General features: G+C 47.2%; 5 protein-coding genes across 5 annotated transcripts; 2 read left to right on the top strand and 3 right to left on the bottom strand.

Moving 5' to 3' along the window:
- Window positions 1-2,852: 2,852 nt before the first annotated feature.
- PSV08DRAFT_397780 (uncharacterized protein) lies at window positions 2,853-5,545 on the bottom strand (the record flags this gene model as incomplete). The annotated part of the gene is made up of 3 exons (XM_014218902.1): window positions 2,853-3,706; window positions 3,759-4,550; window positions 4,598-5,545. 3 exons carry the CDS (start codon window positions 5,543-5,545, stop codon window positions 3,026-3,028), a joined length of 2,421 nt encoding a protein of 806 aa, XP_014074377.1. The 3' UTR covers window positions 2,853-3,025.
- A 1,474-nt stretch (window positions 5,546-7,019) lies between these two features.
- PSV08DRAFT_406370 (uncharacterized protein) lies at window positions 7,020-11,582 on the bottom strand (the record flags this gene model as incomplete). Its single annotated transcript, XM_014218900.2, has 7 exons — window positions 7,020-7,341; window positions 7,464-8,160; window positions 8,219-8,984; window positions 9,036-9,381; window positions 9,679-11,350; window positions 11,381-11,495; window positions 11,564-11,582. The coding sequence occupies 7 exons, from the start codon at window positions 11,580-11,582 to the stop codon at window positions 7,243-7,245; spliced, it is 3,714 nt and encodes a 1,237-aa protein (XP_014074375.2). The 3' UTR covers window positions 7,020-7,242.
- An 8,393-nt stretch (window positions 11,583-19,975) lies between these two features.
- Window positions 19,976-21,784, top strand: PSV08DRAFT_192454 (uncharacterized protein). Its single transcript, XM_014218897.2, has one exon. It carries the CDS (start codon window positions 20,165-20,167, stop codon window positions 21,563-21,565), a length of 1,401 nt encoding a protein of 466 aa, XP_014074372.1. The 5' UTR covers window positions 19,976-20,164; the 3' UTR covers window positions 21,566-21,784.
- Window positions 21,785-22,357: 573 nt separating this feature from the next.
- PSV08DRAFT_242367 (uncharacterized protein) lies at window positions 22,358-23,005 on the bottom strand (the record flags this gene model as incomplete). Its single annotated transcript, XM_014218896.1, has 2 exons — window positions 22,358-22,775; window positions 22,899-23,005. The coding sequence occupies 2 exons, from the start codon at window positions 23,003-23,005 to the stop codon at window positions 22,358-22,360; spliced, it is 525 nt and encodes a 174-aa protein (XP_014074371.1).
- A 1,362-nt stretch (window positions 23,006-24,367) lies between these two features.
- On the top strand, window positions 24,368-26,107 carry PSV08DRAFT_213177 (uncharacterized protein; the record flags this gene model as incomplete). The annotated part of the gene is made up of 1 exon (XM_014218895.2): window positions 24,368-26,107. One exon carries the CDS (start codon window positions 24,368-24,370, stop codon window positions 25,700-25,702), a length of 1,335 nt encoding a protein of 444 aa, XP_014074370.1. The 3' UTR covers window positions 25,703-26,107.
- Window positions 26,108-26,896: the final 789 nt, after the last annotated feature.

Below are 26,896 nucleotides of genomic sequence, written 5' to 3'. Positions count from 1 at the left end.
ACACGAAGACTCGCGTTATCGGCACACGTCGCCTGCTTATTCTTGACGGCCATGAGAGCCACCAGTCTCTAGAGTTTCAAGAGTTCTGTAAGGAGAACAACATATATACGCTCTGCATGCCGCCTCACTCATCTCATCTACTCCAGCCTCTTGACGTTGGCTGCTTCTCGCCGTTAAAGCGCGCGTACAGCCGCGAGGTGGAGAGCCTAATCCGCCATCACATTAACCACATCACCAAGCTTGAGTTTCTGCCAGCGTTCAAGGTAGCGTTCGATCGATCCTTTACGGCAACCAATATCTGCTCTGCCTTCCGCGGCGCAGGCCTTGTTCCTCTCCAGCCAGATGCTGTTCTATCAAGGCTTGATATAAAGCTCCGTACGCCTACTCCACCAGCTGTTCTAGAGGCTCTCTGGCAGGCTCGCACGCCTAGCAACACACGCGAGCTTGAAGCTCAATCAACGTTAATACGTGATCGCGTTCAGCGGCATCAAGGCTCATCGCCAGCTTCAATTATTATGGCAATTAACCAGCTTAAGAAGGGGGCTGAGGTAATGATGCTCTCGGCTGAGCTAATGCGTGATCGGATAGCTAGCCTTGAGAAGGCGAACGAAGCCGCAACAAAGCGTAGGCAGCGTAAGAAGAAGCGGATACAGAAGCAAGGAGTGCTAACAAAGGGAGCTGGAGAAGATCTACTCGCTCAGCGCGAGGCTGATCAGCAGATTGCTTATGAAGAGCGTCAAGGAGGAGAGCGATCAGGTGTCAGCCGCCAGGCTCTAGCGCGGTGTAGCAGGTGTAGAGAGACTGGCCATAATTCGCGTACATGTAAGAAAGATACTCTAGATAGTATTTAATCTACTACCTTAATATATATAAATTTTATTTAGTTATGGTAGAGCTATATACGTAGAGAGGTGTGCAAAGTTGGTGGGGTGCGCCGCTCGCTTGTACGCGCCGCTCGCTTGTAAAACACGTTATTTAAAGTGTAGTAAAGTTCTATTTGCTGTACCCAAATTACACGTGCCCAACAAACTTACAACTAAGGCATAACGATATGATGAGATGTTTAAAACAAGTCAGGTTCCCGATTAGATCATGTTTCTTAGGCGTGTAATCGCTATTATCTAGGCATAAAATGCCAAGCACGGATTTCCACGTATAAGGGCGAGTTATTGAACAACAAGGAGATGTAATTCTTGATTTCGCGAGAAACATGAAACGGTCTCTCAAATAATATGGTTGAATAGTGAGCCAGGTATCCCTACCAATCCGACTAAGGGCTATGGATATGGTGTTGATGATTTGCAACGGTAATCCTTACTCAGTACGTGGACAAGCCATATCGGCCTTATACCAGCGCCACCTCAACATACAGAATTTCACACATTTCGACGCTATCCCGCTCTCGGCAATTCGTCTGACTACCAAAAGCGGGAAAGCGCGCTGAGATGTGTATCACTTTATGCGTTCAGGTCATGCCGCCCTGTTCCGTCATCACAACGCGGGGTAAATGAACGGGATCGTGATAAAAACGGGCCGGATTTCCAAATTTTTGGCTTGGTGATCGAGTAAGCAGCGGATCGAGATGCAACAGCAGTATGTCCTCACACAATGCACACACTCACTTGGATTATGCGACCAGGCATTAGCCTGTTTGACTTCTAACATAGCGCTGACTTTTCGACGTAATAGCATCTTTCTCCTAAGTTTCTATATCCTAAAAATCATCAATGACAAATTCTAGCCTGTGCCCGCTCTCTTGAACTGGCATGGTTGATTTGTGAGAATATGGGCATATATTGAGTGGTGGACAAAACCGGGTGTGGATCGGGCACCCGGATTCTGTGGATTATGTGGTCAGATCAGACAGGGCGCATGAATCACCGTGTTCAACCCCTTTGGATCAGCACGGATCAGAGTAGACAACAACGTCATCAATCAATACAATCACTCACCAACCAATTGATCCACCCATCTTTGATAAACCATCACAATCTGACATAACTATATGGTAGGCTCTACGTATCCAGCTCTACGTTAATTCGGTCAACCCACGTGGTGTATGTGTGGTAGATTGACCCCACAAACCTGCAAAACATCGCAAACTTGTTAAATTCACTAGTTTAGAGGTATCCTCCAGCGCATAAAACGCGTTACCGGTGCCTGTCAACTTGGTGTTGAGGCTTCTACAGAGGCAGGCGTTGGCTGCTAGGTGGCATCTCGGAAGTGCCGGCCCGGCTCCTTCACGGCCCTGCCACAGTAGTATGAGATAAATTCACCAGTGCGCACATCCCAATTCTGCAATCGTCCAAACTTTAACTCCAACGATGAAGACATTCGCAGAGCTATGCGTAAACTCAAAAATTACTTCAAGTCACAGAAACGTACCAATATGGACATGTTAAACTGCATGGGGCTCCCGCCCAAGTTATATCTCTTAGTGTACAAGAAATTGATTCAACTGAACCAAGCTAAAGCTCCACCCCACCATATTTGGCCTTCTAACCTTTTTTCGACTAGAAATGATCGTCGATTCTATAAAGGTAGTGGGAAAACTTTACACAAAAACAACTTGACAGGTTTTAAGGCATAGTACATCGGGAAGTATCGAAATCGATAGAAGCTAGAACGGTTCAACGTTCTTTCGTGATTCGCAAGATGGATGGATTTTGTTTCATTGCGTAATCATTAAATCATCAAGTTGCACCCAATTACTTCACCCGACAAAGAGATTTTTCCGTATTCTGTCTGTCACTTAAGCCCTCATTTGGAGATATATCTGCGTCATTTCAGCAATGGCACCACTGATGCTTCTGACCGAGAACGTTCGATGAATAAACGAATCAAAGTGTATTCTTCACTTAATTACTCCGTGTGCATTGAGAGCTGTCTCTACAAAATCATGTGTTCGAAACCCGAAGACATTCATTACAATTCAGGCTGCAATTCGAGAAACCACATACTCACGCCTGAAAGGATATTATTAAACGGTCCAGATCAGTTCAGAACGATAGTAATCACACCACTTTCACTTCCAAACACCCTTGACATCGCTCCAAGTGTCTCGGACCCATTGCTTTGACCTGGTCCTGGCATGCCTGAACCTTGTCGTTGTTGATCGCCGGTTTGCTTCAACTTTTCCATCTCCGAAACCAATCGAATGATTTTGTGTAGTCGGATGTTCTGCAGATTCCTTTGTGGTCTGCGGCTCGGCCATTGAGTGTGATGTTTGGACTCCCGATACTTCCTGAACCTCCGCCTGTAACAACTTGCTTCTTGCAGCTGGCTCCGCAGCGTCGGTCATAGGCTCGATAGGCATATCATCGTAGTCGCTGTGGCTGTCATCATGCCCATTGTTCTCGAGCAGTGCTTGCTCAGATCTGGACGATCTGGCCCCACTGGTATCGTGTCCTTCCATGGACGAAGTCTCTTCGTGGCTGTCAAGTGTCAAATGAGAAGGAAATTTTCGTAATGTGTTTTTAGTATCCAACAGCGTCGATAGACCTGGATTGGCAGACAATTGAGCAAAGTCCTGCGAATTTTGCTCGTCAATAGGTGAATTTTTCAGTGTATCAACAAGGTGCTGGAGATCGACGCGGATGAGATCAATTTTCGATCGTTCGGATGGATTGCAGCGCAGCATTCTGTCCTCAATCACACTAGCTAGTCCCCTTGTAAAATTTGTCCCTTCTTTCAGTTGTGACAATCGCTACATCGGTGTCAATGTGAGGAAAGGATTTGACGTCAAGTAGGAATCATACCTTTTGTACGCATTCCTTCAAACATGCATCCTTGATGGTGTTGCCGTCGCCTTTCATACAAAAGAATTGATCTTTTCTCACATCATCAAATTCAGGCTCATCTTGATCCTCTCGTTCGAGACCAAAGATCCCCACGTCCTGCGCCCCTCGCAAATACCAAATGCAGAACTCGAGAAATACGCAACCCAGTGAGAAAATATCGTACTTTGAGGATATCGGTTCCCTGAAATCTACCTCAGGGGCCCGGTAGCCCCACGTTATACCATCAATCATTGCTCGAGGAACCAGTGATTTTGAGAATTCGGTGTGGTATCGCGCAAGCCCTAGGTCGGAAATCACTAGGTGTCTCCGGCAAGTCCCGTGTTGTTCGAACCACAGTATGTTCTCAGGCTTGATGTCTCCATGCCTTCCCCATTCAGATTTGTCTTCATACTGAGATCCGATGGAATTTAGCCCATTCTTTTTTCTCCTCACCTCATGCCATGAACTGAGCCCGTGGATCCGACTGACTGCTCTGGCCAGGCCAAGGCATTGCTGAGCTGCCCATAACTCATTTGAAGGAGTACGTTGAATGTATGGATTTGTGTCCCAAAATTGTTGAAGATTCCCATTTGCCCACTCAAAGAGCAGATAAAACGTATTACCATGTTGGAAAGTAAGCAGAAGTTTAATCAAATGGTTTTCCGTTTGTGCATGTGCACATGTCTTTTCAAGCGCGTGGAGCTCTTTCCTATATGCACGCTGCTCGGATGCATCAATCTCCTTCAGCGCAAATTTTGGGTTGTCGGTAGACTGATGAGGTCAGTTACTGATGGTCGATAAGATTAGTGATGTCGTACCCCTGATTTAGAGAAGTTGTGATGACTAGGGTGGATCTCAACTTGATAAACTAATCCTGTGCCGCCAGTTGACTTTGGCTCTATAGAGACCCAGGGTAGTCTTGTCTCGCGATCAAGCTCATAAGAGCAAAGTCCTTTCTCGTGAATATCGAAAAAAGGAACAAAGAAGACCCTCTGGTACTCATAGAATAGCACGCGATCGTTTCGGTTCCATCCGTCCAGTATACTGGACTTGGAATTCGGAGTAGACTCCCTTGATTGCTTGAACGGCAGGTCTTTATCCCAGATATCTTCCGTGACGAACTCCTCGAGATGATCAAGACCCTCCATAGCTACAAGGACGCCCAGAATTCGCGTTCGAGTCTTCTTTGCGTCTTGACTGATGATATTTTGGAACCTTTTCATCAACTCATGTTTCGAAGGAGACGGGAACCTCTCATCTAAAAGTAGCATTATGGATGCAGGGTTGAATATGTTTCTAAACATATCGAGCGGCAGGTATTCGCCCGCGGCTGGTTTGCTGACCTCCAAGCTCTCCTCAAACCTTTTTCTAAGTGTTGACTCAAACCGTGCGGTCTTCGGTGAATTTGAAGTGTTAAAATGGGCCTCACGCTCTTCACGAAGCCGTTGAAGGGCGCAGAGGCCATCTTTCTTTATCGATTCGAAGTCGAACGTCGCGGCGGCTGCACTGAAACCAAGGTCTTCAACTTTGTGCACAGTAGATGCATCACTGCTCGGGCTTCTCCTAAAGTCGTTCTCATTGATGGGCCGTAGATAACCATTGTCTTCTTTGACAGTTATATTAGGTCCACCCAGAAATCCTTCAACATCGTAGTTGAATCGCGTTGAGATCGGGCCGGGGGTTTGGCGCTGCGCACGTGACCGTGAAGGCCCAGGTGAGTTTCCTGGAGTAGGCAAAAGGTCCTTTGTGTGGTTGATTTTATCCATGCTCAACCAATAAAGGTTCACCCTATGTAACGTCCCCAATGGATCTGTCCTTGAACGTCCAGCGCACAGGAAAAGTCAGGTGCGGGGCGATGACAGTTCGCTATAGTTCTTTTGTTCGGAAGCAATAGTAAGCAGAAACGATTACAATAAACATCAAGTATTACGGGAGCATGAGAGCAGATTAACTGAGTGTTAGTTCCTAAGAAGAAACTGTTGGGGCCTGGGGAACGTCTTAAGGCCCGCAAACCTATTCTTCGTGGAATTAGAGCCAGTAGAGAGCAATTAAGCTTTCTGATCACTAGCTGCATGAGCGCAGAACGGTAGGTCTGTGTGCAAGCATATTCTCCTGCCTCAGGCAAGGCAATCTTGGGTCCAGAATATGCTCAGGTGGTGGTGGCGCACGCAAGTGCCTAGGCTATATTTGGCGTGAGCCTTGGGTCCCGAGACCGCACTACCTCCACTATTGCTCCCATCGGGTTGGCAGTTTAAAAGCCAAAAGTGGCGTGTGGAAATTCCGTGGCTACGAGCTATGTCTTTGAAGCCTGGAGCTATTGTTGCATGGCATCCACGAGGTGTACTCCGTGAAAGTGGCTTAGGATTTGTGGGGGTGATGTCAGCGATTATCCACCCTCCTGCTCTGATTTGCGGCAGGCTGAGGCATCAGGATTGCCTTCTTTCTTATGCACTAGAGTTTGGACCTTCCGTAAATAGAGCAACGGGGCACGGTAAATCGCCCCCACTATTGTTGCTCCTACTCTGAGCTGACTAGATTGATGACAACCCCGAAGAAATTGACTCTCTACCCTGAGAAAGGAGGCAATTATGAAGTCATTTTGCCAGGAAATCGTGTGGTGGGACAATATAGAGTCACTTCTTTTCTGTGTTCTCGATGCGACAGGCCCTAGCACTAAATTGGGCAATGGTATGGTAGCGCTGGGAGCGAGGTTAAGACAGGGCGGTTGCTGCGCCCCAATATAGAGCAGCGCCTGGACATGGCACACCCCCATCTCCGGTGTCAGCTGGCGCGAAGGCACACAGCCCAGTTGGATGTGACCAGTGACGCCCTGCGCAGTCCTTCTAGTTGTTATAAGGAAATGTCGACCTAAGTGTGCGGGTGCTAGGTGGTATTTTCAGGCGACATTTGGCGCGATCCAGACTCAGGCAAATATTATCGTAAAAGGACCCATCTTGCCATCATTGATCTCATGTCTTCACGGATCTGAATACAATGAGCAACTTTTCTTTAACCTTGGTGAGAGAGGAGGCTAGTTTTTCTGTCTGGACGGAACATAGCGATCGCATTCACCCCAAGGATCTTTCAAGACATCTCTCGGATGCAGTCGGTAAAGAACGATTCAGAATTTCTTTGCGAAAGAATATATACATCATCTACGTCTATAGGAGACATTGTAGGAACGATGATGTGAGTCGATTGATTCGATCGGTGGAGGCTGCTGCTAATGGGAGGGAGCAGAATCGCGACCCAGGGTCCGATGACGAAGAAGGTTCGATGGAATACAGGATAGGGCCCAAAACATACCAGGAAAGGCTTCAAGACATTAATCTGGCAGAGAAAAAATTAAGCAGTGAAAGAATAACAAAGTGGTAATTGACAAAGACATTCCAGGGAGGATGTGTTTGAGATAGCATCAGCAATGATAGGGTGGGCTCAGGTAGCGGTTCTGGCAGTGGCAGAGTCATCGCCCCGGGGAGTATATTTTAGTTTCTATATCTCGCATGAAGCAGTTGGGATTGATTTGATCGAAAGCGCGAAAGTCACTACTCATGGGCAGAATCTCAAATTACGGCCCGAGTTTTTCAAACGCTATCTATGGTTGAAGTGTCAATAAACCGACTTTCTACAAAATCATTCAATTTTCCATAAATGTTAGTACAGAGCCCATCAGCAGATAGCTACCCATGACCCTTCACTTGCGATCACTGCAGGCTCGAGTGATGCCACGCCAACTCGTTCGTAAATGAGATCTCTCGACGCATTACGGCTTTGATGGATAACTAGCACGTGGCACTTCAAGTCGAATTTGCCGTCTCCCATCTTGTCCCTTCCAATGACTACGCACCTCAGCTCCTCGACAGCGAACTCTTCGCTATCGTCAAATACAATTGTAACCAACATGTCGTATTTGGACAAGTTAATCTTCCTGGCGAATCCTAAAAATGAAGCGGACTCAATACCGCCAACCACCGAGAAAGGGTTCTTGAAATTGTCTACTGCCCAATCAATTTCCTTGAATCTCAACTCGGTCGTGGCGTCCATGTATTGGATGCTGCCTTCTATCGAGAGAGACGACCATGACGGTACGCGACGACCAGGTGGCTGACCAATGCGCTTCATGCGTGTTAGATCGCGACGTTTCCAGAGGAGCCCTCGGGCGAAATATTCTTCGAAAAGGCCATAGGCAGCTCTGGTCCGGAAAGTCCGGGCGAGTCTTTCTTGCAAGCCCAGAATGGCAACTGATCGGTCTGCAGGCTTAGTAAATGCCAGACCCGAGTATCTTTCGTAGAGATCCTGAATGAGCAGTTGCCTACCGTCCCGGTAATGTTCGACAGCGGCATTGGGAAAGTTTGCGTCACCCAGAAGAGCAACTTTAGAACTATGGCAGTGTCAGCTCGCAAGAGGCAACCTGCTTGGCTAGTCTGAGGCAAGTTTACTTCTCAAGGCGAGCGAGCGTCTCGCAATGAATCCCAGCTCCGCACTCCCAATAGATCTGCGCAGAAGTAAAGAATATGGTCCGGCGAGACAATGCTCTCTCCTGCAGTACCCAGCCCCGGCTGTTGAGCGCGCTGAGTTCTACATCAGCATGAAAGTCATCAATGTCGACACAAGCGTAAGTGACTTTAGTACTTGTCGCAGCCAGCTTGATGACAGTTCGCGGTGTTCGCTCATGCAAAAAGCCATCTAGCGAAGATTTTGCCGAACTTGCGCCAATCGTGCAGTACGCCATGCTGAACACGAGCTCCATCTTAGCTGACTCACGCTGCCAGTCGTCGTCGTCATCTTGGATGATGCATAACGAATCAATCCAAATGTAGTCAATCCCCAAGCCACGAGCCGTGGTTACAGCGTCCTGAAAGGTAGGTGGTAGAGCCTCGAAATTGATGCCCGTCTTCAACTGTTCGATGTTACGCTTGTATGTGCAGAATTTCTCGTTCTCTCCCAAGGGTCCCCAGCAGTGACTGAGCGCGACATATTGGCAATATTCGATGTTTGCCGTCTCTACAAGACGAAACTGCTTACCTATCTCAATTAGCCGTGTTGGCTTACTCGGTGCATTGTTCTCTTTGCGATGGCAAGTTTCATGGTCCGAGTCGCACACCCGGATCCATTCCTGAAGGAGAGCGAAGAACTCGGGAGAATATTGGCCGAAGAGAATTGGCAAGCCGAACTGTGCGCCATCCGGGATCTCTATTTTTGGATCTTTACGGTCATAAGCACTTTTCATCCTGGAAATTGGGGGCGTAACTCTACCTGGCTCACAATAAAGTGACAAAAGATTGGGGCCATCTTTGAGTCCAACATGAGCAGCATCCTGACGTAGCTCAACAGTTCCAGGTAGTTTGATGCCTTTAAAGTCTAATGCGTCTTGCAAAAGGCTGCATAGATCACAATGTTGAGCTCTTGCTTGCAGAACTGCAACCTCGCAGAACTTGTCGAATATGGGCAGCGAGGTGCTCGAGTTGCACGAACCACACAGCCTTGTGGTAATCCCACGTGGTATGAGGCTATCCAGATCCCACCCAATCCTTTCGAAGAAATCAGTAGCAAAGTCATTGTCTGGAACCGAAGTCCAGTGGTCATTGAGCTTGCTTGATTGCTGTATAATCCAATCATTACCAGGTTTTCATTGGTATACAAGGCGCACCTACGAACTGCATGATGCTGATCAGCAAGGCCATAACCTAGAAATCAATATACTTACTAACTAGTAATACATCGCATTACTGCGTTAGTGAGCTTAAGTAGAATCTGGAGAGCGCCTACTTACATTCTTCGCGCAAGAAGAATGTTCTGTTAGCTAGTATTCTGGCTTGAATACGAAGGACTTACATACTGTTCGTAGGATTAGCTTCAAACATCAATCGATATGATATGTTCTATGAATCTAACATACTTCTCGATGGTCTGATATCTTCGAAGTTTGTCTGCTTATGGTATCTGAGCTTTCATAAAACGTGGGTGCTTGAACTATCATCTGCGGAATATCATGTGTCAAATTTTCCGCAGGCTGTTCAGGGGGGAATTCCTCAGCCAGGGCCGGCGCCATTTTCAGTTCGGAAATCCTATTTGGAGAGGCTTTTTGTTTCGGTGGCGCAAGCTTTCCTCCGACTTTGGCGATTTCCTTAACTTGGGCAAAAGTAGGATACGTCAATCTTGGCATCTTGAGATACCCTTCGTCATGCTGACTCCGTTCATAGACATCTCGTAAGGTTGGATAAATCTCACTGGCTTTATGGCGGTAGCCTGGTTTACTCGTTTCTGCGTAGTCCAGAGAGACAGGAACTATCAGTAGCTTTCCTCGTATAAGCCTGAGTATATCTTTGTAGGCTGAACCATCTTCCAATTGTTTGTCCAACCATCCCATAACCATAACAACATACTTGTGGACTTCATAAGGTTTGCCATTAGCTTTTGGTTCCCGCCAGAAGTATCCGGGGGTTTCCTTCCTGAACTTCTCGAGGGCGCTATAGCCGCAGACAAGCCACACAAGAAGCTCAAGTAGAATACAACCAAAACTCCAGACGTCATACTGACGGGAACGAGGTTGTCCCTCGCCACACAGCTCGTCCACCTTTGGAGGTTTATAACGTCTAGTACCTGATGGAGTCTTCGTGGCTTTACCTACGCGGACATTTGTGTGCTCTCCTTTCTCGTAAAAGGTAGTAAGACCAAGATCCGCTATTTGTAGACATCCTCTGTCATATCCAAGCTTGAATAGAAGCATGTTCTCTGGCTTCAGGTCTCCATGTCGTACAATCCGGCTATGAAGTACTTGAAGGGCTGAGCAAATCCCGACGAACTGTCCAAGCAGCCACAGTACACTTTCTCGCTGACAAGCCTCCGCTTCATTTTTTTCCCAATAATCGCCAAGATTACCGCCGTCAGCCCAGCGAAAGATAAAACAACGATCTGGCTTGCGCTCATACGCAGCAATAGGCTTGATCAGATGTGGCGATTCCAGTTCTCGTGCTCGGTTCAAGTTTTCTCTCTCCTTGTTGACCAGTTGCTCCCATTGTACCTCAGGCACTTGTTCACTTCTCTTCAACCTCTTGATTGCAATCTCATACGCCGGAATCTCCACTTTCCGGGTTGATTTCTTTGATTTCCATGAGATTTCTGGAAGTTCCGGGTGGCCGACGATATGGCTTGCGTGAATCACCGCCCGCGACACTTCGCCAAAGAAACCATTAGCCTCTGGTCCCGAGGCCTCTTCCAGGAATGGTAACCGTTGCAGCGGAGCCAATTCAAAGCGAAATTTTTCCCTGGCACCAAAAACAGGTATGGTCAAGCTCCACTGATTGTCGAGAAAAACCTTCCGCTCGTTTCGCGAAAATTCTTGGAGCCACGTGTATCTTCGAGCTTTCGATGACACTTGAATGCTCTCCGCATGTCCATCCTCATTGAAGTGAATGGGGAGGGCGCAGTCGTCAAGATCTTCATTTTTACAGCATCTCAACTGGTGCTCAAGATTTCCATTTTCCATCAGAAGAAGTATAAGAAATAATCGAGGGGCTCTTTTTACAACGAAATTCACAACGTCGTCCCTGTTTACAACGGTTTCGGAGCTGTCGGGCTTAGCTGGATAGAGAACTGACTCCACCCTCGATCGTGTGACAAACTCGTTCAACTTGTGCTCAGGCATGAATTCCAAATTTTCATCGTTTTTGCAGAATGAGTCTACAACCTCATTGATGAACCTCGTGATAGAAGCTTTCATGTTGAGTCTGGTGGCACCTGTTAGAGCCTGAAATCATCGAGTTACATGCAACTTTTCTTACATGATGGCCAAGTGGTCATGCGTTCAACAAGGCTGAGGCATAAATCTCTAGGTGCGCCAGAGCATCAGGCAACTTTGATCACGATCATTATTTAAAACATAATGCTCAACAAGGCTGAACACCGTGGACGGCACAAGCGTTCCGCCACACTGTGGACGAACCCTTATCTCTATGCATGGTGTTGTGTCGATTGGCTACAGCTGCCGGGCCAAGATTCCTCTTTCCGCTAAAATCGACACTTGCCGAGGACTGTGGACGAAAGGTGCGAAAGGTGGCGGCGGCTGCCTTGCAAATAAGCGCAAGCGACCAGGTTAGTCAACAAGGCTGTCCAATGATGCAGGGCCCCGAAATGACGCGTATGCATGAGTGATGTAACCGCTGCAAGAAACCTCAGCCAAACACTTGAGGGACCTTCACCGGTTTAGTGCAGAGACGAGGCTGAGCTTCATATGCTGAGTTCGATCGGTGAACCGAGAGCTGAAGGTTAAATCCGTAGTTCCATGGCGAAAGTAGCAAAAGCAGCGGATGCTTACTGGATGGAATGTCTCACATAAGCAGTTGCTGACTAAACTTCAAAGGTCAAGTCTCATGCGGCTATGAGTACGTATCGCCAAACCAAAAACAGCATGGTAAACAACGGCAGGCTGAACTTTGAACCATTCGCGAAAGTACAGCACAAGCAGAACAAATGCACCCCGGAACGCTCAACATGAGCTTGCTGCTAGTGCCCCGGTTACAACCAACGCGACCAAACGAGCAACATACGCTGCCGTCGCCGTGCAATGTCCTTGTTGTCGGTCAAGATGCTGTCTCTGCAAAACGAAAATCTCTACGGCGAAAATGTCTATTTTAAAGATATTTTTGAAGTAGTTTGAGGAAACCTAGACCTTTTACATGGACGTAGTGTTACAAAATACAAAAATGACCTACATGCTTAAGGCAATGATAGCTCACACCAACTTCGAGTTTTCTAGAATAGGTGTAATATTAGCTAAATATATACAAATCTCTTATAAAAAATCGTTTGCAACTACTTCTAAAGCGTGCATCTAGCGCGCTGTCGCGCAGTAGAGGAAAGTACTCGTCTCCCTACAGCTATCTTACAAACCTCAAGAAAAATTTTCAGCGCACAGACCATCTAGATTAATGCCAACTCAGAGAGATCAGGTAGAACTCGAAGGTAGCGATCTAGAAGCTCGAGTCCAGCAGGACATAGAGCGAAGCTCTAGTATAGAGCAGAATAAGAAGAAAAGATCAGCCTCTACTACTAGCCTAGAAGAGGCTAGTAGAAGATCAAAGATGAGCGCTACTAGCTACACTCAGGAGATCGACGAGATGGACACAATCGTAGTAGAAGTACAAAGAACCCAAGGGACTCAGGAATCCTCGCGCCCTAGGGATAGCACACCCCCCTCTACAGTAGATGACCTACCTGCCGAGCCTAATAGACCCACACACACCCGCACTAGAAGCAACTTCTCGCCTTTTATTGGCTCAACACTAAGGAATCCTTTCGCTAGCCAAAACAAAACACCTAGGGCTACGACAGTAGAAGAGGCCCTCGAGATAGCTAGAAACCTAGTAGTCCAAGCAGCTAGTCTAGCTGAAAGCAACCCCTCACAGCAGACTAGCCTGCTCGACCTAGTAGAAGTCTTTAGAGACTACACTGAGACAGGCCGAGTTAATAAGAAGAACGCAGCAATTCTAGGAGATCAGATCTCCTCGCTTTCAAACGTCTCTAAGGAGCTAAGAGACAAGGTTCGCCGCCTCGACAAACCTACCCCTGCACAACCAAACCAGCAGGGTAATAGACAGACAGCTGCTCCTACGCAGCCTATATCGTACGCCGCAGCTGCAACAGCAAATAAGGAGCAACAGTGGACTACTGTGCAGAAGAAGGCACCTCAAAAGGCTAAGCCTAGCCTAAAGGAGAGGCAGCTAGTCCTAGTCAACCAAGGAGGCCCTGCTGCCTTTGACGCCCTCAGGCTAAGAAATGCCTTCAACCAAGCCTTCACCTTAAAAGGAGGGGTGCAATCGCCTGTAGTCGCCTCAGTCACGCTATCCTCAAAAGGGAATAAGGTAGTCACTACTACACCTGCCTTTACAGCCAACTACCTGCTAGAAAACCAGAGTATCTGGAAGGATCTAGTAGCCTTCAAGGTAGCTCAGCCCATTACCTCGTGGTTCAAAGTAGTCGTCCATAGACTACCTACTAACCACGGCCTAGAGGTAATCAAGGAGGAGATTGAGACCTTTAACAAAGGCCTCAAAGTAGTAGGCACCCCTTTCTGGCTCACTCCTGAGGCTAAGAGAGGACAGCAGAGCTATGGCTCCGCCTGCGTCGCCTTCGCAACTGAAGAGGAGGCTCTAAAGGCTATTAGAGGAAAGCTCTATATTCTCGGAGAGAGCCTGAGAGCAGAGAAGCTACGAGTTATTAACAACTTAAAGCAGTGCTCTAAATGCCAAGGTTTTGGCCACCTTGAGACTAGATGTAGTAGAGTAGCCTGTCAGATTTGCAGTGAGGCTCACCACACTAGCCTACATAAATGCAACTCCTGCCCTATAAAAGGCAAAGCCTGCGTACACACTATCTTTAAGTGCGTTAACTGCAGTAAGCCTCACGCGGCAAATAGCTCTAGCTGCGATATTCTTATAGCTAGGACTACTAGGACAGGCCCTACTAACTAGGATGTTAAAGATCCTACAAATAAATGTTAATAGAAGTAGTTCTGCTACTGAGAGCGCGCTAGACCTAGCTATTAAAGTAGACGCCAAAATCGTCGCAGTACAGGAGCCCTGGCTACTCAAGAGATCCTCCTACTCAAGCACTAGATCTATCGCTCACCAGAACTTTACTCAGATACTACCTACCCTAGAGGACTCCTCCTTAAGGCCTAGAGTACTCTTCTATATTAGGAAAGATCTAGAAGTAGAGGTTATTCCTTTTATTAGCAACGATAACGACTTTCTAGCTATTAAAGTACTAGCCTCTACTTCTAACTTCTATATATATAACATTTATAACGAGAAAAGCCTTCTAGAAGGCCAAAATAAGACGACAATCCAGAGGCGCCTCCTACAGGAGACTCTACAACCTCAGTCAATCATCCTAGGAGACTTCAACACCCACCATCCTAGGTGGAGCCTAGAGGAGCGCAGCCCTAGTACACTAGCGGAGGAGCTAGTAGATTGGATAGACGCGCAAAATCTCACTCTACTAAATACTCTAGGGGTAGGCACCTTCTTTAGGTCTCATATGCGGAAAGAGAGCGTACTAGATCTTACTTTTGCAACCAATAATATAGCTGCTAGTATCCAGGACTGGCAGACTATACCTAAAGTAGGATCTGATCACCACGCAATACTATTTAGTACCTATACTACTAGCCAGCTACCTAGTCAGCTGCCTAGCCAGCTGCCTAGCCAGCCAAAACAGTATAATACTAAACGAACGGACTGGACGATTTTCAAGGAGACGCTAGGACAGGAGATCAAAGCCCTAGATCTAGAAAAGCGACTGTCGACACTACCTCCTTATTCAAACTACACCTCAAGAAAGCTTATTCTAGGACAAAATATCGCGCTAGAAACTAAGCTAGATAAGCTAGGAGAAGATCTTACGAAGGCTATACAGAGCGCACTAGAAAAGTCAACTCCACTAGTCAACCTAAAGCCAAAGACAAAGCCCTGGTGGACTAGCGAGCTAGATAGCCGTAGGAGAGAACTAAGTAGAGCCTATAGAGCCTACAAGAAGGAGGTAGAAAAGGAAAATAATAGCTCTCTCTACCAGTGGAAAAGAGAGTATCTACGTACGAAAAATGGATACTTAAAAGCTATTCAACGAGCTAAGCAAAGCCACTGGGAGGCCTTCCTTCGAAAAGACTCACCAAAAGAGATCTTTAAAGCACTAGCATACACTAAAGATAACCTTAGTACTCAAATACCTACTATTAAAGGTAGGGAGACGTTTACTGAGAAATGCAAGGCTTTTAGAGAGGATCTCTTTCCTCAGCCTCCTACGACAGCCACCCCCTCCTTCCACACCTACAGGGGAGACAGCAAGTGGACCTGGCCTACTCTAACAAAGGACGAACTCTCCTTTGCCTGCTGCAAGGTGAAGGCTACCTCACCAGGGCCTGATCTGATCAGCCAGGAGGTGATCCAAAAGGCCTACCTAGCGCAGTCAGAAGCCCTATTTAGGATATACTCCACCTTCTTCAATCTAGGCTACCACCCAAGGTGCTGGAGAAAAGCAAAGGGAGTTATCCTAAAGAAGCCAAGCAAGCCTAACTACTCGATCCCTAAGGCCTATAGAGTTATCTCACTCCTAAACTGCCTAGGCAAAGTACTAGAAAGACTAGTAGCTAGAAGACTAGGCGCACTAGCGGAAACAACAGATCTACTCCACCCCTCTCAACTAGGAGGAAGACTGAAGAAATCCGCTATCGACGCTGCGCTACTCTTCTATAACAATATACAGCAGCAGAAAAGAAAGCAGAAGATTACTACTACTATCTTTCTTGATATTAAAGGAGCCTTCGATCATGTCTCAAAAAACAAGCTCCTTGAAGGCATGAGAGATCAAGGCCTCCCCTGCTGCCTACTAGCCTGGACAAAGTCCTTCCTAGAGGACAGAGTACTGCAGCTGTCCTTTGACGGACAGACTGAGGAGCCGCAGGAGATCTCGACAGGTACCCCTCAAGGAAGCCCAGCCTCGCCTATCCTGTTTCTGATCTACTCAAAGCCACTATTTAAGGCGATTCAGACTAATGCGAATATCTACTCCTCCTCTTATATAGACGACCTCCAGATCTCTATATCAACTACGTCAGTAAGAAGGAATATCAAGCTACTAGAAAAGGAGATTCAGAATCTATTCAGACTAGCAGGGGAGTCAGCTATCCAGTTCGATAGCTCAAAGACTGAACTAGTAAACTGGACAAGATCTAGAAAGGATCAAGCTAGAGTACTTACTCTACCTAATCAGGAAATAGTACAGTCTAAGGAGCTAGTTAGATGGCTAGGTATATACTTTGACTGCAGCCTTAAATTCAAGCACCACAGCTACATTAGGAACCAGCAGGCTAGCGCAGCCTTCCACCGCCTTAGCAGGCTAGCTAACTCAAACAAAGGCCTCTCGCCTAGAGCAGTACGACAGCTCTACCTAGCCTGCGTCACCAGCGTAGCTGACTACGGCTGCCAAATCTTCTGGAGAGAGCAGCAGACAACGCTTAACCAAAGGCAGAAGCTGCAGAATCAAGCCTGTAGGAAGATCCTAGGCTCCTTTAGAACCTCGCCTGCTATACCTAGCGAGGTAGAAGCAGCTCTCTACCCTCCTAGGATTAGGCTAAATAACGCCCTACGACAATACGCCTTTAGAGCAAGAAAGCTAGCTCCTAGCCACCCTCTTAATATCGCTATCAATAGCAATCAAGGCAAGCAGCTAGAGCGTATTACTAGATCTATCTCAACAGCTCTATCAGAAGATAGCGAGAAGATTCAGCACTACGCCTCTATGCCCTGGAGCGCTACTACGCCCTATAGGATTAATATATCTAAGAAATCAAAGGAAAGCGAAGCAGAGCACCACAAGGAACTACTAGAAGACGAGCATCTTCTTTCTATCTACTCAGACGCCTCAGCTACAAGCAAAGGCAAAGGAGTAGGAGTAGGAGTAGCCCTCTACAAAGGAGCTAGCCTTATAGCTCAAGAAAAGGCTAATATAGGATACAACCAGCTAGTCTACAACGGAGAACTAGAAGGTATTACCCTAGGCCTAGAAAAGGCTGTTGACCTAGCAGACGACTACCTTGAAGTTAGAATATATGCAGATAACCAGGCTGCAATACTCAGACTAAAGACTGCTTCTGACTACCCAGGGCAAGAGTGGCAACTCAGATGCACTATAGCAGCAGAAAAGCTACAAGAAAAAGGCATATTACCTACCATACAGTGGGTACCAGGACACCAGGGCGTTATAGGAAACGAGAGAGCAGACGCGCTAGCAAAGGAGGCGACAAAGCTAGATCCTAGCTCTAGCAGGACGAGCCTAGCTGTAATAGGCACACGAATAAAGCAGCTAGGCGAGCGAGAGTGGCTTAGCTATCTAGGACAATACGGGAGAAAAGCTATTACTCTAAATCCTACTACTTACGCCGCAAGGTACAAGTGGAAGACTAGAAAGCAGATTGCTACTCCTCCTACTAGTAGAGAAGCCTCTAGCGCCTTCTATCAGCTTAAGTTAGGTCACTGCTATCTACGAGACTTCCTATTCAAGCGAGGAAAAGTAGACTCTAAAGCTTGCCCCTGCAACTATAGAGCTACCCAAGACCCTGCACATATCCTCCTTAGCTGCACGCTATACAAGGAGGCTAGGAAGAAGATGCAAGAAACTACAAAGGATCCCCTATCGCTAGCTTTCTTACTAGATACTACAATAGGCGTACAGGCTACTATTACCTTTATTAAGGAAACTAGGGCTGCAACGCAGGCCTGGTATAAAGGAAACCTCGATAACTAGGACAACACCTACACTAGGTGCCTTCGCCCTACACCCAGCCTACCTCTCCTATCACCCGCAAGACCTCCTACTACCCTCCTCCACACTAGGCCACGAGCCTCACCTCGATTTAGATAGCCCCCTCCCCCACCTACACCAAATTGATAGCACTACGTAGTTACCTGTAGGCCTAGCCTGCACGTCTTATATAGCCTACCAGCTGAGACAGGACGTTAATTAATAATAATAATAATAATAATAATTAAGGCAATGATAGGTCTGCACATAATTGAATCGACAGCAACTAAGTTGTTGGTTGCTTATCTAGAAATGCAAAAAGAGATAGCAGTAAGCTCTTTAGCGGGGGGTTAAACTCAAATCCCCCGCAGTTTGTCAATTGCTTGACCAAGGGAAATACTGACCATTGTTTTACCTGATCGTTCACTAGAATTCCTGGCAACCTCCCGTTTACAGTCATACTAAACGAGAACCAAATTTCTGTTTTAGGGTAAGCATCTTAGCTTATACTAAGGCCCCAACCCTGGTTACCAGTTTCCGACTGTAGGAACCTGCGACACAGTACAACTATCGCTGGTTCTCTAGCACGGACCGCTAGAGGTAGTAAAGTGGCAGAGAACAGAAACGCCAAAATCCTAGCCGGACAGCTCCTCCGTTTTCTATCCTTTTTTGTCTTAGTATAGCCACGAAACTTGCAAGCACTCCCTGTTGAAGCCCTGAGCCGAGCAGGCCCAAAAACGCAGCCGCAAAAAAGAGCAACTGAGCAGGCCCTTAGTTAGCTCTCGCGATCCTTGGCTTTAGTGGTGATGTTTGTTTCTTGCAGTGGTGGTCGATAACCTTTATTGTGACGAACAACCTTTGCCTTCAATGTTATGCGAAGAGGCTCGGCACACGCACGGGTTCACTAATCAAATATGTCCCTATGCTGTCTGTTATAGTATGCGTTAAATTTTGCGTTGTGAGTTATGAGCGTCTTCTGATTCTTCTATTTCAGGTTTTTATTTTAGGTACGTAGCCTTGTGATGGTAGCTAACATTTCACCCTGTAGTACGTTCTTTAGTATATCGGTGGCGCTTTGAAGCAGCATCGCAGTCCTTATGTATGAACGATGATTGGCTTATGCTATGGTACACTCCCTTTCCGAGGTTACTTAGCTTGTGGCGTGACTATGCTATCGTATATTATGCTGTCGTGGCGCTCGAGGACAAGGCGGTACGCGAGTTCTCGACCTGCAGGGATGGACGTTAGTAGTGGTGTTGAGGCGCTCGGCAAGGCTAGGCTTCAAGACGGCACAGAGGGGCTGTGTCTGACCGGTTCGCAAACGCGAGGAATGCGAGCGGGGTATGGCTGCGATATAGCTCCTACCAAACCCGCGTGTACATGCAATGAACTATTTCCCCAAACCCTCCTACAAATCATGACCGAAGCCGCAGGTCTCGCTTTGGGCGTCGTTGCCCTTTGGAAGACATGCGTAGAAGTATTCGAGGTTGTTGATTCCGGACGCAGCTATGGTATGGAGTACGAGCTTCTCCGTGTGAAGCTCGAGGTGGAACGAATCCGTCTGGTGACATGGGGCGACACGATAGGCCTAGATGGAGAGAATTCAACAACGCGACCCGATACTCGACTCCAGCAGAGCAATGTGAATGAGACTGTTATGCGACTCCTCGGTTGTATCCAGCACATCTTTGATAATTCAGAGCGGCTGCAGAGTAATTACGGGCTCCGGCCGTCCGAGGACCAGACGCAGAATGCTAGTGTCGATATCGGTGTTGGGCCTGGGATCTTGGGTGCAGTATTTAGGAGGCCGTATGAGAATCTGCGGAGGGCTGCGAGGGATAGACAGAGAGACACTAAGTTAAGGAAGAAGGCGTTGTGGGCTATCCATGATAGACGCAGAGAACGCAGCAGAGAAAGCCAGAGCTGAAAATTTCAAGAAAAAAGGCAATGAAGCTCTAGCCAAGAATGCGTACCAGAAAGCATTTGAATTTTACACAGAAGCACTAAAGATCGACCTGAAGGATGCTACATATCGCTGCAACAGATCAGCTGCCTCGTACTCTCTGGAGAACTTTGAAGACGCCATGGAAGATGCATACGTCGCCACAAGAATTGATCCGAAATATGCAAAAGCCTGGTCCAGAATTGGTGCCGCATCCACAAAATGTGGTCTTACGAAACGAGGCATCCAAGCCTTTGAGCGCGCCATCGAGCTCGCGGGCAACAATGTCTCCGCCGCCATGCAAACTGGTCTTGCCAACGCAAAAGCCCAACAAGAAGATGAGCTCAAGAAAATCGACGATGAGAAAGACCTGAAGAAGCGCGAAGAGCTGCGAAAGGCGTATATAGAACAAGACTACAACACATTGATGAAGGGGGTTGAAATGCACTCGCGCTGCCATGAGCAACAGGTTGAAGGACTGCTACTGTTTGCCGAGAAGATGAAGTGGCCATGGATCAATGAGGTAAGAAACTACGCAGAAGAAGCATACAGTGACTTGCGAGGGGGTCAAAATCTTCCTGCAGACTTGCACGATTGGCTCTTCGGCATGACACTTCCAGGTCAATGGTTTGCATTCAAGATCATGACAGCGTTGATTCTATGCACACCATCCATCAAGCAAAAGACCGGTATAGCCGCCTTCTTCGACTGTGGTCTCTCACTCACAAAGAAATCATACTGGAGAGTCCGTACAGTACTCGGTCGAGTCCTGGGCTGTCTCCCAGGCGTCATCTCCCTCTGCGGATGGATCGGACCTTGCCCACCTGTAGAATTCCTCTCCCCAGTCCCCGGAGACGCAGACAAACCCCACCACATCCGACTAAAAGCGCGCAACCTCAGTCTCGTAAAGCACATATCCCGGGACCCCAGTGCACCAATATTGATTAGCAGCTCTGGCCGCCGCTACGACGACACGCAGCCGAAAGAAGGCGAAGAAATCGAGCCCTGGATGGCCGACATGCGCAACGCAAACAACTGGATCGTCCCCGAGCCCCCCGTCAAGCAAGTCGGCACCTGCGAACTGAAGGCCATACAACTCAAGCGTAACAATGCAGGTACAGGTTCCATTGACGACGAAGACAAAGTAATGTACCTCGCCCAACTTGTCTTCAAACGAGACGACAGTCCGGACCTACAAACATACAAACTCTTCACCAACCCCGTCTTCGTGACACCCCCGCCCTGTCGCGCTGGTCCAAAGGGCGCCCATGAAATTCATCTTAGGGAGCTGCATAAATACAGCGAGAGAAACATTTGGACAATTGAGCAGCTGAGGGAACATACGGCTGAGGATACCGAGGATATCGATGTTATGGTCATTAATGCTACGGGAAAGGGAGCAGAGTTGCTGGCGAGGGCTTGGTGTTCGGAGAGGGGGAAGAATGCGGTTATACGGAGGGCCGGTGGGCCTTGTTATGTTTGTGCTGTGCAGGCGGCTAGCCAGGCTGGTCTGCGGACTGGGGTGTTGATTTGGGTTTCTTGAGCGCTAAATGAAAGGACTGTGAAGTGCGACTTGGTTTTGTTTGACTTGTTATCTGAGTGGTTTTCTGTTCATCTTCAATGTCTTGTAGTTCGCGTCTTTTCATTTGTTGTCAATAGCCCTGTTTCTTGTTTCATTTCAATATTCCTTAGCTTTCTCCTGGACTCATTTCTCTCGCGTGTAGTATCATTGTATCACAGTATCAAACGCAACATCATTTCATATCGAACTTTTGATGAAACTTCTATCCAGTGCGCCAACCTAATAGTACCGATATTATACATTCAGCTGAGCAGGACGCTGAGAGCTCGGGGGAGAGCCCTGTTGGCTATTCATTGCCACTGCCGCGCTTCTACAACGACGACTTACTCGACGAGCACTACTCTAATATGGCTAGGGACTTGTAAATAGTAGTTTGTATACACATTTAATACTTGCGCCCGAATCGATTTTATAAAAGAATGCTAGCTATTATATATTACAGTTTAAACGCTGATAGGTATTGGTTGAGCGTAGTATGGTTATCGTTGAGCTCAGGGGCCCTAAGCTTGCGAGGGTACATCCGGCTATAAAGATGATCCCTTTCGCGAGTTCCTTGTGCTGCAGACAGTGTCTATGATGAACTGTGAGAGAAGGAGCCTTTACGCAATCAGTATAGAAAAGGCATAATACCAGATTCTGAACAAGAGAGATATATACAGTACTTCCGATCCGTTTATTTGCTCAATGATCTTACAAGAGATTTCTCTTTTCAAATCGCAAGTGAGGATACTTTGTTCGATCTCTGACTCTTCTTCAAGTCGTCAATTGACGTATGATGCGATATTCTTTTGTCCCACGAGTGCATTTAAGCGCATTGCATTGGTCATGTGTGCCGCGATGGTAGGAGTCCTCGACTTGAAAAACGACCTTGACACCTTTCGCTACGAGTTGTGGAAGATGTTTCAGCCGCTTCATGTACTGCGGAAACTCGTCCAGCCCATCAAATACGATGTAGAAATTTATTTGGTTAGCTGAAATGTCCCAGATGATTCCCATAAGATCTTTCGAGAGAATAGAGGCATTGTAGGCCCTTTCCTTCTTGTAGATACCGACTGTAGCGTTAGAAGCTGCTTTTAACCATGGCAGAATCTGGTAGACAATATCTCGGAAGGCTTCCAGTATGGTCTCTTCATAATCGTCTCTGAAGAAGTGCCGGGCCACTGTCGTGTCTCTATGACGCGATATATGGTCCACGATGGCCGCAGCCAGAACAGTCTTGCCTGCACCAGGTGCGCCGTTAATCTAGAGGGGTCCCTGTGTGGTTGAGGTGACTGCATCTCTCCAAATCACGTACGTCGCTGAGCTCAAGAGAGCTGACCAAGTCTCAGGGCGCATTACTTCCAGAACAACTTTTGGAGACAGCGGCAATTCTTCGTACTTCGGCTTGTACCATTCAAGCATCTCGTAGAGATCTCAAACATCTTTTTCACCTTTTAGATGCATATAGCTTTCGAGAGAGATGCTCAGATTGTCAGCAATGAGTGAGACTTCAAACAGGCTGCTGTATCAATCCAAGATCAGAGTTCTCTTTTTACTTTCTGGCTGCGAGAATGGCCAAATATGTCCAACTTCCTCTGCAAACCCCTCTTTGCAAGTGTCTCCGATAATGACATTTCTTGACTGTATAGTCCCTTTTGATATTTCCGTCCAGTGGCCACAGAGACTCCTGGTGTTTGCAGGACATGAGGTACGTTTTGCGTATCGCCATAGTCGCTCGTTTGTTGGAGCTTCAACAGAACTGAGGTGAGGATTGACAATTCCTGAATGTACGAGCCCTATCCTTTGGAAGATCCTGTTGCGCTCGAGACGTACTGGGAGCTCAGTTGCGATAGCTGAATGGCGAGACTGACCAGACCGGCTACAAAGCCTGCTACGTTCAGAGGGTCAGCTATCGCCGCTCTCCATGGAAGTCCGATGCGAACACGCTTATGTATGATTAGGCAACGATGTAGCTGGATTCGGCCCTCGCATTTGAGATGCGGGGCAAAACATCATCCACATATGCTATGCAGTGCAAGCACCGCCATACCAACTCGGCAGCGCCACACTCGTATCCGCCCCACGGCAACTCTGCTTTCATGTTGGTCACCTTAGCGCCAGGATCCAGCATCTGGCAGAGCACTGACTCTACTATGCATGTGACATTTCCCTGAGCTACAAAAAAGGCTCTTAGAGTGGGGTAATGGATTTACCCAGTGTTGTTCAATTGGCTCAGATGAGGCCAAGGACATGAACGAGTCTGCGTCTACATGCCTGTGTACGCTACCGGATGTCGTCTGCATGCAACAGTTCACCCGATACAACGCCCCACCGAAATACGCGCCCACCAAAAAACAAAGCTTTTAACCACTACCAAAATAGTATTATCGCGAGATCTTTCAGTAGAGTATTGCTATAATTATGTGTTTGATATATATCTATAAATATTTGCTAAGTAACCGCATACTACGGCCGCGGCTAATATTATATATTTTCGAGAAGCCTTATCTCTTGCGCATAAGTTAATCTATTCTTTAGACTATTACAGAGTCCCCCGCGTCCATAAAGACTTATCAGTACCACTTACCAATCGATAGCCGCCCATCATACCACCACTTCACCATGCTTCATCAACTAGCTTTCCTAACGTTGAGTCTATGCGCCTATGGGACTTCGCAGCCTTTGTCAAAGGCCGGGTTTGCGAACACGTCGATCCTGCACATGGCTGATAGAGAGCAAGAACTCCGGCAAGGCTGGACTCCATCGCCTCGCGAAAGAGGGAGCATGGATATCCTCTGGAGCTGCACGAGCACCATTTTCTTGTGCTGCTGGTCGATGCTCTGCCTCAATGTACCAGGTCGTCATGACACGAATTGGACAAAATTATGGCGTAAAGCAATGATCTTCGTCCTCACCTTGTTTACACCAGAGGTCATCACGGTGGCCGCCAGTGGCCAATACTTTGCTGCAATACAATCTGTCAAGGAATTCAAGGCCGCTAATATCGGTGAATGGTCACCTCAGCATGCCTTTTTCGCAGAAATGGGCGGCTTTGTTTTACAAACAAAAGACTGGGTTCCCTTTCCTATATCCGCAAAACAGCTTCTCTGGTTGATCCAACACAAATATGTCACGATACCTCCGGCTCTGGCAGGGCGGATCTTGGATCGGAACAAAGCCGATAATCTGACCCGATTTCTGATGGTTATCCAGACTGTCTGGTTTCTAGCCAATTTTTTCACACGAATTGCCCAAAACCTCAGTCCAACAGCTCTCGAATTGACTACTGCGGCATTCATATACGCAAGCTTGCCGACCATGTTCTTTTGGTGGCACAAACCCGCTGATGTGAGCGTACCCGAAATCCTTACCACCAATGCAAGCATGGCAGAAATACTATTGACTGGGGGTGAGGCTGCACAAGAACCGTATGGTCACACTCCATTGGACTTCCTTGATCGCAGGGAATGGTTCTGGATGATTTATTGGGCTCATTTCAGAGCTGCAATTCGAGAACTTGGCATACCTGCTGGAACTCGCGTTCGCCCAATTGATCGATTTTCGAACTTCAGCAGCGCCGAGCCTCCGACTTGGTTTTTCAGCCTGGGTGCTATTTACTACTTTGGGTTTTGTGCTATATTTGTTGCGGGATGGCACTTGAGACTACCATCTCAAAGAGAACAGCTACTTTGGAGAGTGGCATCTTTAACTGCCCTTGGAACTTTGGTTGGTTGCTTTGCTGTGACAGAAATAACATTCAGAATCTGGCCCTATCTCCGATATAGCCTGGCAACCAGAAAGCACTCAAATGTTGCGGAAACAGATTGGAGCCCTAGCACAATCCCCTTTGGCAGGCGCAAATATAGATCTCGAACAAGTAAAGGACTACGACCAAGGCCACGTACGATCTTGGACTGGATAAGAAATAACACTACTAGTCAGAATCCCCGACTTTCTCTTCCTCTTCTTACGGCTGTACTGTTGCAGCTCCTTTGTTTCACACATCTCTTAGCGCGACTTGTTATATTTATAGAAGACTTTGCGGCTATGCGTTCCCTGCCGTTAAGCTGCTACAAGACCACTATGTGGCAGCAGTTTATTCCTCATCTTGGACAGTAACCCGTAGTGTGCTAGAATTTGGAGTAATCATGCGCCGAGAAGCATCTTCATGCTCCGACCTAACCAATAGGATCCGCGACTTGGCCCGCAGCCTGCTAAATGCTTGATAATCGGAAATGCTAATCATTGTATCACTATGCCGTCCGCTATAGCACTTGTTGCATTCTCTGTTTAAGGTTATGCATATTCTTTGAGTTTTTTGCTCTCGGTCACGCTAATCTGAACTGGTTTCGAGTGTATAAGCCTTGTGGTAGAGTCGATCGTTCATGGAGCGCATTTGTAGATATGACTAGTAGCTCACTATGCGTTTCAGCGCTCGTGAGACCGTGTTTAGAGACTTGTGTGCTTTCAGGAAGAGATAACAACGTTTTAAACAGCCATAATAACTTGACGATCTGTTTTTACAAAATACCTGCTGCAGAATCGGAGTACAAGCACAGTACAGTAGTTCAGTCTTTCTCCATTTCTATGCTGCTGTAGTGTATATTGCAGTGCTCTATCTGTCAGTGCAGGGTGAACGACTGGGATAAACAATTCCTGATCGAGTCGTGCAAGTGCGGCAGTTCGCTCCGTTACAACTTGCCTATAGTGTACCGTGCAGTCTAGCATCGCACTCTATCTGGAAGCATATATTAGTACATCGGATAACGAGGATAATGACGAGCAGAGCTTTGATCGTGAGAGTTGTGAGACAGTTGCAAGGGCAACTTTTACTTCAGACTCTGAAGGCGAAAGTTACGTCTCACTTGAGCAAATAGCTCATTGTTACGATCCTGTAGAATGTGAGGACAATTCATCGTTACAATTGCTTAGAGAGTAATCTATAAGACGGCGAAACGAATGTAGGAAACAGAGGTACCCGACAAGACTCCACGTGTCACGTGACGAATCCTACCGATCCTCCCTAGCCTTGACAGACTTCCGTGCACTAGGACTACCAGGACCACATGAACAGTCCTACAGATCCTACTCAATCCTAGTAATCCTGCCTTCACTAGGATTGCGAAGACTTACTAGGACCACAGGGGCTCTAGAAGTATATAGCAGTAGGCCATGGGCCCTTATGGCTCATTGTGTTCAACTTAAGTTATGTATATGTATAAGTACAATATACAAGTTACTTGAAGAACATTTGTTCATATCATACTGTTGCTTCATCCCCGAAAACTAACCCTGAGAGTCTTGACACCTGAA

Source organism: Bipolaris maydis, assembly GCF_028858645.1.
Source record: "Bipolaris maydis strain C4 unplaced genomic scaffold PSV08scaffold_1, whole genome shotgun sequence".
In the NCBI taxonomy this organism is placed as follows: Eukaryota; Fungi; Ascomycota; class Dothideomycetes; order Pleosporales; family Pleosporaceae; genus Bipolaris; species Bipolaris maydis.
Note: the sequence above shows the minus strand (reverse complement) of the source record. Positions and strands in the feature narration are given on the sequence as shown.